This window comes from Talpa occidentalis, unplaced genomic scaffold, assembly GCF_014898055.3.
Source record: "Talpa occidentalis isolate TD23 unplaced genomic scaffold, MPIMG_talOcc4v2.1 talOcc4.7, whole genome shotgun sequence".
Taxonomy (NCBI): Eukaryota; Metazoa; Chordata; class Mammalia; order Eulipotyphla; family Talpidae; genus Talpa; species Talpa occidentalis.
In genome coordinates, this window is record NW_023605083.1 from 39,212,646 (window position 1) to 39,224,178 (window position 11,533).

At 62.1% G+C, this 11,533-nt stretch overlaps 2 protein-coding genes across 2 annotated transcripts; one reads left to right on the forward strand and one right to left on the reverse strand.

Annotated features, from left to right (window-relative positions):
* The first annotated feature begins 872 nt into the window (after positions 1–872).
* On the forward strand, positions 873–5,176 carry TESK1 (testis associated actin remodelling kinase 1). The gene is given in 11 exon segments (XM_037493475.2): positions 873–936; positions 939–1,090; positions 1,192–1,313; positions 1,423–1,471; positions 1,980–2,126; positions 2,447–2,529; positions 2,681–2,771; positions 3,255–3,338; positions 3,438–3,527; positions 3,634–3,748; positions 3,996–5,176. Coding segments are annotated over 11 exon segments (1,890 nt in total). The 3' UTR covers positions 4,889–5,176.
* Positions 5,177–5,406: 230 nt separating this feature from the next.
* Positions 5,407–11,533, reverse strand: CD72 (CD72 molecule). The gene is made up of 8 exons (XM_054688586.1): positions 11,326–11,533; positions 11,130–11,237; positions 9,860–9,949; positions 9,324–9,686; positions 7,560–7,702; positions 6,852–6,970; positions 5,721–5,887; positions 5,407–5,444 (listed from the first exon to the last, which is right to left on the reverse strand). The coding sequence occupies exons 1-7, from the start codon at positions 11,393–11,395 to the stop codon at positions 5,725–5,727; spliced, it is 1,056 nt and encodes a 351-aa protein (XP_054544561.1). The 5' UTR covers positions 11,396–11,533; the 3' UTR covers positions 5,407–5,444; positions 5,721–5,724.

Sequence of the window (11,533 nt, forward strand, 5' to 3'; positions counted from 1 at the left end):
CGAGGGAGGCTGCATGGCGTGAGGTGAAGTTGGGGTCACCCCCGGGCTGGCCCAGGAGGGCTCAGCTCCGCCCTGGGGCATCACAACTGCCCGCGGGTGGAAAGCGCCAGGGAGTCCGGGGTTCGGGGTGCCGGGGTCGACCCCGGGGATCGGGCAGGCGTGGGCTGCTTCCGGGGCTCCGCGCCCCGAGGGCTCCCCTTTTCCGCCCTCGGGTCCTCGGAACCCAGGACTCGCGCCCCTTCCCCCCCAGGTCCCCGCCGAGCGCCCCGCGCGGACCGGGAGGACGGACGCCCCGGGAACGGGAAGCCGCAGGAGCCGCGCGCGCGCCCCCTCGGCTCCCGCGCCCCTCAGCCCCTCCGCTCGGCCATGCGCGCCCCGCGCCGCGCCGCCCCGACCCCGCGGGCCTAGGGCGCGGCGGCCGCCGGCGCCGACCCGGGCGCTCACCTGCGGGGGCGTGGCCGCCGCCCCGGGCCGGGCGGGAAGGGGTTAAGCGGCGGCGCGCGCAGCCCCGCCCCCCGCAGGCCGCGGCGCCCGAGCCCCGGCGGCGAAGCGGAGCAGCCGCCGCCGCCCGCCCGCCCCCCCGCCGCGGAAGCCCGCCCGCCCGCCGGCGCCCGGGAGCGCCACCGCCGCCGCCCGGCCCAGGCCAGGCCCAGCCCGCGGCCTCGCGCAGCGCGGAGCGGAGCGGCGTCCCCCGGGCCCCGCGAGCCGGGAGGCGGGGGCGGGCCCGCCGGCTCCCCCGGACCACCGTTCTCTAGGCGGGAGCGGCCGCCCCGGCGCCGGGATCCGGCCGGGCCGGTGCCCATGGCGAGCGCGGCCTGCCCGGGCCCCGGGGACCCTGCCATGTGAAGCAGGCCCGGGCTGGGGGCCCGGCCATGGCCGGGGAGCGGCCCCCGCTGCGGGGCCCTGGGCCCGGGCCCGGGGAGGCGCCGGGGGAGGGGGCCCCGGGCCGGGGGGCGCGGGCGGAGGCCCGGGCCGGGGCCGCCCCTCCTCCTACCGGGCCCTCCGCAGCGCCGTGTCCAGCCTGGCGCGGGTGGACGATTTCCACTGCGCGGAGAAGATCGGGGCCGGCTTCTTCTCCGAGGTCTACAAGGTAGGACCGGCCCGCAGGGCGGGGGGGCGGGACCAAGCCTCGGGCGCGAGCCGGGAACTGGGGGGCTCGGACCCGGGAACCGCTCCGCTTGCCGCCCCCAGGTTCGGCACCGACAGTCAGGGCAAGTCATGGTGCTGAAAATGAACAGGCTCCCCAGCAACCGGGGGAACACGCTGCGGGAGGTGCAGCTGATGAACCGGCTCCGGCACCCCAACATCCTAAGGTGAGCGGCCTTCAGGATGCCGGGGAGGGGAGGGATCCCGCGGGAAAAGTGAAGATGTGGAGGGGCGGGGGCTTTTGCAGCCTGCTCCACCGTCCCCCTCCTTCTCCAGGTTCATGGGGGTCTGTGTGCACCAGGGGCAGCTGCACGCTCTTACAGAGGTGAGGCTGGGCCCCGGAGAGGGAACCCCCCTTTACCACCCCAAGGGAGGGGGAGGCAGCCACCAGGTGCCTCTACAGAGGAGTAATGACAGGTAGCAGCACCTGGAGGCGTCCCTGAGCGTCCCTTTGGGCGGACCACAAATGAAAGACCCCGGGGCCCTACCCCTAGTCCCCCAGAACGGTGCTCTCCACTAGAACTTTCTGCAGTGATGAAAATGTTCTGTATTATCTGCGCTTCCAAAACCGCAGCCACTCGCCACGTGTGGCCCCGGAGCCCTGGAGACACGGCCGTGTGGCTGACAAATGACAGATTTAGTTTTATGTAAACATGATCATTTACATTTCAGTAGCCCCACTTGTGTGGGACAGGCAGCCCTGGGACATGAATGGGGGACCCTACAGCACGGACTCACCCTTCTGATTCTCGTGTCCCCTGGCTATAAACGGGAGTTTTAGAGTGCTGACGGGAACCTTCATTCGTTTCCCTCCTCCTCCCCCTGTGCCCCAGTATATGAATGGGGGAACCCTGGAACAGTTGCTCAGCTCCCCTGAACCCCTGTCCTGGACAGTAAGGCTCCACCTGGCTCTGGACATTGCCCGGGGTCTGCGGTACCTGCATGCCAAAGGTGTGTTCCACCGAGACCTCACATCCAAGGTAGGCTGGACCAGTGGGTGGAGGCATGAAAGGGGAGTTGAGATTTTAGGCTGTACCTAGCCTATGGATGTTGGCATGTGGGCACTGAGTTTGTGCAGATGATGGAGTAGCAGGGCACAGGAAAATGGGGTACCCAGGTGAGGGGGAGTGTTCCGAGGGGAGTGAGTGGAGTGATGGAGGATGGTGCAAGACTGAGGTGCATGGGGAACTGGGAGACCAGAGAGGGTTCGGTTGTTCTGGAATGACAGGGGTTCGGGGTTTATATCGGGAGGTCAGAGAGCCGAAGGTCACGGGTGTGTGGGATGCTGTCTGTGTATCAGAACTGTCTGATCCGACGGGAAGACCGAGGCTTCACAGCTGTTGTGGGTGACTTCGGGCTGGCTGAGAAGATCCCTGTGTATAGGTAAACACCCTGTCCCCAAACTTCCCATAAGGCCCCTACCTACGTGAGGCCCCCAGGAGGTGGGGGGTGGGGGGAGGCGCACCTCGCCCCTTTCTGCTTGGAGAGGATGTCTGAATAGAGGCTTCTGACCACTCTGCCCCCACCCTGACAGGGAAGGGGCGAGGAAGGAGCCGTTGGCTGTGGTGGGGTCCCCTTACTGGATGGCCCCAGAGGTGTTGCGGGGTGAGCTATATGATGAGAAGGTAAGACATCAGCCTTTCAGATCCCCAAGGCCTTCCAGACACCCCCCGAGATACTCTTACGAGGCCTCATCCCCAGTTCCTCAACAACTCTGTGAGATACTCAGAAGCCCCCAAGATCCCCCTTGTCTTTCACAGTACCCCTCCAACACATGAAAACCATCAAGACTGCTCCCCAAATTCTGGCATATTCTAACAAAATCCTGACGTGATAACTGTCACTTCCTTTGAGATGTCCTCCAACGCCCCCCCTCACCCCCAGCCTCCTCAGCTAATAAGCGTTGTCTCCCCCACATAATCCCCTGGATTCTGAGGAGGAGACAGGCCAAGGCCTTCGTGGAGAGGTCGTGCTCACTCACCCTGCCTGTGTGCCGGGGGAGCGCTGCCGAGGGGGCTGGCTCAGGCAGCTGCTCCAGGACCACTCTGGGTGTTGGGTGATGTCGGTGAAGGGAGCACCAGTGCCCTGACGCTATCTCCTACCCCCAGGCTGATGTCTTTGCTTTTGGGATTGTCCTCTGCGAGCTCATCGCGCGCGTCCCTGCGGATCCGGACTACCTGCCCCGCACCGAAGTGAGCTCCCTGGGCGTGAAAGGTGGTTGCGGGCCCGGCTGGGCAGGAGGAGAGCCCCAGGAAGGCTGACGTGGACGCCCCTCTCCCCTGTCCCCGCAGGACTTTGGCCTGGATGTGTCGGCTTTCCGGACCCTGGTGGGGGACGACTGCCCGCTGCCTTTCCTGCTCCTGGCCATCCACTGCTGCAGCGTAAGCGCGTCCCCCTCCTGCTGCCCTCCGCCCACCCGCCAGCTGGCTTCCAGGTGGTCGGGGCGAGCTCACGGGCCCTCTTTTGGACCCCGTCTTTACCCCTCAGATGGAACCTAGCACTCGTGCCCCCTTCACGGACATCGCCCAGCACCTGGAGTGGATCCTGGAGCAGCTGCCTGAGCCAGCCCCCGTCACCAGCGCTCCCCCGGCACACAGGCAGGGTGAGTGAGCCCCTCCCCACCAAGGCCTTGGCCTGTCTCCTCCTCCCAATCCAGGGGATTATGTATTTAGTAGTCGGGGAGGCCAGAGGACATCTCAGAGGAGGTAATTTTCTAATCCAGAGCCTGGAGGGGAGGGGAGGGGGAGGAGAAAGAAAAGGGGGCCGGAGGTGACATCCATCCCTCGCCAGAGCACCCTGTGCCGAGGCCCTGCCAGCTCCGGTCAGTGCCCGCGCTTCTCTCCCTGCAGGGGCTGCTCCGCGAGAGGGCGCCGAGGGCGCCTCCGCCACGCTTCCCCGGCCAGACCCCCGGCTCTCCCGAAGCCGGTCCGACCTCTTCCTGCCCCCGTCACCAGAATCGCCCCCCAACTGGGGGGACAGCCTGACTCGAGTCAACCCCTTCTCGCTGCGGGAAGACCTCAGGGGCGGCAAGATCAAGCTCCTGGACACGCCCAGCAAGCCAGTCGCCCCCGTGCCCCTTGTGCCATCGCCGCTGCCCTCTGCCCCGATGCCCTTGGTGACCACGCCGGAGACCTTTGTCCAGCCCGGGACACCCGCCCGCCGCTGCCGCTCGCTACCGGCATCCCCCGAGCTCCCCCGAAGAATGGAGACAGCACTGCCGGGGCCTGGCCCTCCTGCTGTGGGCCCTTCTGCTGAAGAGAGAATGGAGTGTGAGGGCAGCAGCCCCGAGTCAGAACCCCCAGGACCCGCTCCCCAGCTGCCCCTGGCGGTGGCCACAGACAACTTCATCAGCACTTGCTCCTCAGCCTCTCAGCCCTGGTCCCCGAGGCCGGGACCGCCCCTTAACAACAACCCCCCGGCTGTGGTGGTAAACTCCCCACAAGGCTGGGTTGGGGAGCCCTGGAACCGGGCCCAGCATAGTCTGCCCCGGGCAGCAGCCCTGGAGCGGACAGAACCCTCGCCGCCCCCTGCAGCTCCCCGCGAGTCCGACGAGGGGCTGCCCTGTCCAGGCTGCTGCCTCGGCCCCTTCAGCTTTGGCTTCCTGTCCATGTGCCCCCGCCCCACGCCAGCTGTTGCCCGCTACCGCAACCTGAACTGTGAGGCGGGCAGTCTCCTCTGCCACCGAGGACACCATGCCAAGCCACCCACACCCAGCCTGCAGCTGCCTGGGGCGCGCTCGTAGCAGTGGGGCCTGTGGCCTCAGGTCTCCTACTTGGGCCTTCAGGACGCCCTGAGGACAGAGCACACGCGTTGGACAGTGCCAGCCCTGGATGGGCTGCCTGGCTCTGCTCCCCACACGGGGGACCTCAGCGTGGACTCAAGGGACAGGGCATTTCCTCTCCAGCCCCTGGGCTTGTTCTCCCATGGGGATCACTGAACCAGACACAGCGTTGCTGACACATGAGACTAACACGTGCAAGTTATTTAAAAATATTTCAATAAAACTGCCTGGCTGGCTCCGGGCTGCCCCATCCGCTTAGCCCGTGCGCCCTCCACCCCAGCTCCCTGCATTCCACTTTGGGAGGTTCTTGCAGAGGCCAAGACATCTAGAGGCTTCTCAACCCTTTTTCCAGAAACAGTCCAATTTCTGAGACAGGATTTCAAGCAGGCAGCCGGCTGGCTAGAAGTTTAGGCAGAGATACACCTTTGGCCAGCACTGTCCAGACAGAGTGAGGTGATCTTAGGAGCTGTAGGCTGCAGCTGAGATGCAGGACGCAGGCACGTGTTGGCATGAGTACCTGAAATTCAGAGTTAACTATCAGTAAGTCCTATAGTTGACTGTCACTCAGAGCCCTCATCTCGCTCACCCCAGCTCCTTGGACAGCCATACCACTGCCAACCTTCTTTCAGTGCCAGGCCTGCCCTGCCCAACACTCCTAAAGAGGCAGACCCTGGATATTGCAGACATGACTGTCTTTCCCAAGAACAAGTTTTCTTCTGACCTCTGACCCTGCTCTCAGCCCCTCCCCCTAGCACCCCTCCCTCCATGGCTCAGTCCCATCCCTCACACTTACCAGCTCAGTGCAAAGAGCCATCCCCATCTGGAGACCTGAATGTTGCCCTCTGACAAATGCAGGGTAGTAGTGGAGAAGCACGTGTCTCCCCCACTAGATTTGCCCAGGAGTTAAGTACCAGCTTGCCATATTTTTCATGTCTTTCATATTCATATATTTCATAATTGCTAAGAGTAATGAAATAGAACTGAGATAAGCTTTGCTGCCCCCCACCCCAGTCCCATCATCCCTTCTCTCCCCTTGCCTGCATAAAACCTAACTCAAGTCCCCCCTAGCTCACCCTGTCTGCCCAAGGCCACGTGTGGGTTGGTTTAGACACAGATGTTTAGACTCCAACCAGAAGAGGCCTTAGGTCCCGGGGGAGGAAAGTCTGAAGTCTTACGGATGGGAGCTCCAGTTCAGGAACAAACATAGGGGACTACCCTGTTTGAGGGTCCCTGGGTTAATCCTCAAAGTTACCCTACTTCTCCCTTATTTTGAAGAGGCTCTAGTGCCCTGTACAGCCCTGACAGAGAAAGTACCACCTCAGTTTGGGTAGCCTGGTCAAGGGACCCGAATCTATTTTTTTTTTAAGATTGATTGATCTATGCATACAAGAACTGCAGCACATGCCAGAGGTACAGAGGTTGGGAGGATTCACAAGAGACAGTGGGGAGCAGAACAGACGGATTCACCGAAATACACCGCTGAGGGGAGCAGCAGGCCAGACAGGAGAGGTCAGCTGTGCCATGTGGGTCCACTCCCTGGCTGTGGTGGCTGCAAATAGCTTCATAGTGCTGAGACTTGACCCCTTGCACCACCAGGGAGGCCCCAAGGAATTTAGAAAGCTAGGGTTCTTCCTCAGCGGTGAGGCCCTAGCTAAATTCTCAGCTTTTTCCTTCTGAGAAAGATGACGTAGGGCTTAACCTAGTGAAATTTTTTAAAAGTTTCCAAGAGCAACTGGTTGTTGAGGATAGAATAGAGTACAAGGCTACCCTAAAGAGTTATTAATCAAATAGAATTGGACAAATATGCAATTACAATACTGATTTGTGAGCATTTTGGGGAGTGGAATTGGAGGGAAATCTTGATATTAGGTATATTTGAAGAGATTATGATGTCGAAAATGCCCCAAAATCCTAACAAACTTACCGAGAATCTTCCACATAGCTGTCAGTCCACCGCCGGTCCTTACCAAGTTTCAAGCCAGTCCAATATGAACCAGGTGAACTACTTTGTAGAAACAGCTTATTTGCGATGTCACCATACTCCTGAAGGGAAATTCAGAGACCAGACGTGTGTGGAGAGTGATGAAAAATAGCAGAATGGGGTGGGGGGAGACTGTGCTGGTGGAGCGGGATGAACACTAGGAGACCTAGGAGCTTTGACAAGAGGACTGGGCGGTCTTGTGCATGACGTCAGCCCATCGGTGACCTACCTCTGCATCCTTCAAGGGCCTCCCTAAGGTGCTCCCCCTTCCGTTCTCCTCCCTGCTGGGTGAGAATTCCTGCCAGCCTTCGGGCTGTTCTGGTCACAGAAACCAGTCCCTACAATCCTGCCCGCCAGCTCTGGGACCTCGCCCCCTGAGAAGCCATGCGCGTCCGAGAACGTGTTAGGCAGCCCGTGTTGCTGACCAGAAGGCTGAGGTGAGAAACAGGCTAAAGTAAAAATGGGTCAGAAGGCAACTCTCGTGCCAGCACTAGCCAGTCAGCAGGAGCCTCCTGGAGCATGATACTGAGAAGCTGCATGGAAAAGGCATGTCACCATCGGTACCGCGTGTGCGCTGCCATTCCTGTCTCGATGGCATATGTCCTGTACCTAACAGTGCCCACCGCGCTCCCTGAGTAAGGGTATGCTTACTGAAGGATAACTGCCACGGAATGTGGCCAGCTTAGAGGACAAAGATGTGCAATACTTTTGACTCTCATCCCAAGTTCTCCGAGTAAGTGAGAGGTGAAAGCAATACTTCTCAATCTGTATCCATCCCACAGGACAGCATCTGCCTGAAAAGGAGAAAGATGGTGAGGGGCGTTATCACCAAGGGCAAATCAACCACGGCAGAGTCCAGGCTGAGACCCCAGCTAAGGTTGAGACTAGACTTTCAGTGGCACAGTTTGTCGCCAGGCGCAGCCATGGGCAAGGTGGGCAGGTGAGTTCATCCAGAGTTGAGCTATTGCCTGTCAGAAGCACCAGGACAGGGCCTCCCCAGTGGCGCTGGGTTGGGAAGCTGCCCGCAGCCTCTGCAGCACCGTTTCGATCCCCGGCTGCTCCCCGGCCACCGGAGGAGGGTCCCACATGGCGCGTAGACCTCTCCTGCCGCCCGCTGCTCCCCTCAGCAGTGTACTTCGTCAGTCTGCTTGTTCTGTTCCCTGCTCTGTCTCTGGCGAATCCTCTCACCCTCCCACGCTTCTGACTATACCCAGTGCATGTATAAATAAATAAATAAATAAATCTTAAAAAAAAAAAAAAGGAAGCCACCACGACAGAGGAACAAGGAGTGGTTGAAGGGATGGCCCCTGGAATTCAAGATGGGAGAAGAGAGGTGAGGCCAGGTGCCAGCTGGTGGGAAGGCGGGAGACGGGGGAGTCTGTGGGTTGGAGGCATCACTGAGGTTGAAGAAGCATAGGGAAAGGCTGGAGGGGCGGACAGTGTGTTCAGAGTGGAGATCCGAAACCAGCTTTTCAGCAGAAGAGCAGCTCAGGTGCAGCTGTGGCCATGGAACTGAGGGTCTTAGAGAATAAGGTTAAAGAAATGAAGGCGCTGGGGGGGAGGGGTGTGCACATAATCTTGCTGTCTAGACCTTGAAGGAGTATCCAGATGTGCCCTGCAGGAAACTGAGCCTAACCTCGACCATAGATAACCAGTCCATGGACATCCCAGTTGCCTAGGGCCTGGCACCCTGCCTCAAACCTCAGCCTGCTCTGGCACAGCCTCTCCCCTTGTATGTGGTTCCTCCCTCATCCCCAGACTGAGCTGGGCTCTGTCTTTCAACATGAACACCCCACCCAGATCCCTGCCCCACACCACCCCCACCCACCTCCTTGTGAGTCCCACCCCCCATGGGAGCTTTAATTGCCTTGTCCCACCACCAGACTGCACCTCCCCAATCAGTAATTTTTAACCTTTGGGGAATCTCAGATGTACTGAAAATTAGCCCATAGACCCTCTCTTTAGGAAAATGTGCAAACATCCACGTTCCCATCCAAGATCACATCCAAGTTCACTGGCTTTCCAGATCCTTGACATCGGTGTCAAGAATGAGACCTGGGTTTGCGGCTTTGGACAGTGTGATTTGCTCTGCTGGTGTGATTTGCACTGCCACCCCCCCTCTCCCCAACAGGATCTGCTTCAGAGTTGGGTGGGTCCCCCTGAATCCAGCATGCAGCTAGAATCTTCTCCCTGTTGGCCAAGACAGCTCATGACAGCCATTACTCTGCTTCACTGTCCCTTTCCTGAGCAGCTTGGGTGCAGCTGTGGCCATGGAACATCCCTCAACATCCCTCCCCCACCCAATTAGATAGAAAGGCAGACACACAGACACATGAACTCCTGCCATGAGTGTCTCTCACTTCAATCCGTGCCTCACAGCAGACCCGCCCGTCTCTCCTCTCCCAGAGCAAGTACCTGGTGAAGGGCATGAGATAAGCTTCGTTGCCTCCTGTGCTCTGCTCAGGCTCTCCTGCACTCTGCTCAGGTTCTCCTGCACTCTGCTCAGGCTGTCCTGCAGGTTCCTTCTCCGTTCCTCCTCCTGCTGGAAGTCGCTCTCCGCCTTCTCCTTCTCTAACTGGCACTTCTGTAGCTTCTCTTGGGTATCCTGTAAGTCCTTCTGTTCCTGCTGTCGTGATTGCTGGCTCTGGCCCAGATCCTCCTTGGACTCCTGCAGCTCCCGGTCCTTCCTCCCCAGCTGTGCAGTCTTGAGGAGGAGGCTGCTGTTAGTGGCTTCCAGAACCCCACTCACCAGCTGGAGCTGCTGAGACACCTGCAGATCTGTTTGGCCAGAAAGAGCAGTTTGGAGGGCATCTTCCTCAGCGTGCCCTGCTGCCCTGGACTTCAGCGTCCGTCATTTTTCTACTCCTTGCAACTTTTTGCACAGCAGGGTGAGTTATAACATCTGAGACCAAGGCTAGAGGGGGGCACGCGGTGGGGGCCCCCATACTCACAGCGCACTCCCAGGCAGGTGGCCGCCACGCCCAGCAGCAGGCAGGTGAGGAGCAGGCCGGCGAGGAAGTAGTGAACGTGGGCTGCGCGGCCTTGGGGAGACAGTGGGATGAGGTGCAGGGAACCCCAGGAACGTTTATGGACGGAAGGGAGGTGTGGGTGGGTGGGTGGGTGGAGACGGTCCCGGGCATGAGCACCCCCAGAGGCCGAGGCCAGGCGGGGAGCCCTGGAGCAGAGGGGAGGTGCTGGGAACTGGGGCGCGCGCCGGGAGGGGGGTCGGGGTGGGGGTGCCCACGGGGCCTGTGGGGCGCTACCTAGTAAAATGCGGAAGTCAGTCTCGGCGGGAGGCGGGAGAGGGGGGTCAGTGAATGGGAACTAGCCAGAGGGGGTGCGGGCTGGAGGGGGCAATCTGGGCGATGCCTGGAGAAGATACAAACGCTCCATGGGGGTGAGAGAGGCGGGGGTGGGGCTCGGGGGCGCCCCGGAGGCCTGAAGTGGGGGCTCGCTCCCGGGACCGACCAGACTTCCCTCTCGCCCCCAAGCCCGGTCCCAGCCCCGAGGGGGCGGGTCCCTCCCACCCGGACCCCCGATCTGGCCGGGGGAGGGGGGGCGGGCGGGGGGTGCCCGCGAGGTGGGGGGGGCGCGGGCGGGCGCGCGGCGCGGACTCACAGGGGCGCAGCCTCCCGGCGGCCGGCGACGTCCCGGGGCGCACGGGCGCCTCTGGCTGCTGGCACGGGACCCCTGCCCGAGGAAGCGCCCCCGGGGTGAAGGTGAGCCAGGGAGGACGACCCCCCTCCCCGCCCGAGGCCTCCCCGCGCCGACCCTAGTGTCTCTCCGACGCCCTCCGGCCGGGACACCCTGGGCACCCCCCCCCCCCCAGTTCCTCGTCTCCCCCGGGACCCGACGCTCTCACGCCCCTCCTGGGCCGCCGGGCCGCCTCATCGCCCTCCCGGGCTCCCTCGTCTAGTCCTGGGGCCTCCTCAGTGTACCCGAAATCTGCCCGGGGAGTGCGCCCGGCCTCTCCCTGTCGCCCCCGCCCGCCCTCCCTCCCCCGCCAGCTCTGCTCCCCGCGGGCCGTCCAATGGCTCCGGAGACCCCGGCCCCTGTGGGACCCCTACCCGGGCCGGAGCCCTATTCTTCCCTGGCTGCCTCTCCCAGGCCCCTCTCTTGCCCGAGCCTCTCCCCCCTTCCCCGCGAGCACCTGCGCCCAGGAGCGCCGCAGAGCCCCACCGGCCTGGGTCCCCCTTTACCCCCTTGCCCGCCCCTCCTTGCCTGCTTTCTCCCCCAGTCCAGAGTAGGCCGGGCCTGAGCGCCCCGCCGAGGCTGGGGACACCTGCACGTTCTCGTAGGTGAGCTCCCCATCTTCGTCAGCATCGGGGTCTGGAGAGGCGAGGACAGGGCTCCTGGGTGAGTGTGGAGACCCGAAGGGGGGGCTGCTGCATCCAGGGGCGGCCTCCTCTCCCCTCACCTTGTTCTAGCCGGTTCTTCAGGGGCGCCTTCACGAACCGCAGGTCTGCGTAGGTGATGGCCTCGGCCATGGCCTGGACCCCTCTGCCTCTGGCTCCCTCCCCCACCGGCCGGAGTGTCCCCTGCCACGTCCCTTCTGTCCCTTCACATGCTGTGTGCCGTGCGTGCCTCTCCTCTTGACCCCGCAGCTCAGCGCTCTGCCCTGTGAC

Excerpts from the sequence above, each read along its gene's own strand:
- CD72 (XM_054688586.1), bottom strand. The coding sequence starts at position 11,395 with ATGGCCGAGGCCATCACCTACGCAGACCTGCGGTTCGTGAAGGCGCCC. Across the intron at positions 6,971-7,559 it reads TCCGTGGCAGTTATCCTTCA|GAGTATGGTGACATCGCAAA; the intron begins GTAAGCATACCC and ends ATTTCCCTTCAG. Across the intron at positions 5,888-6,851 it reads AGCTATGTGGAAGATTCTCG|CAATTATGAAATATATGAAT; the intron begins GTAAGTTTGTTA and ends CATTACTCTTAG.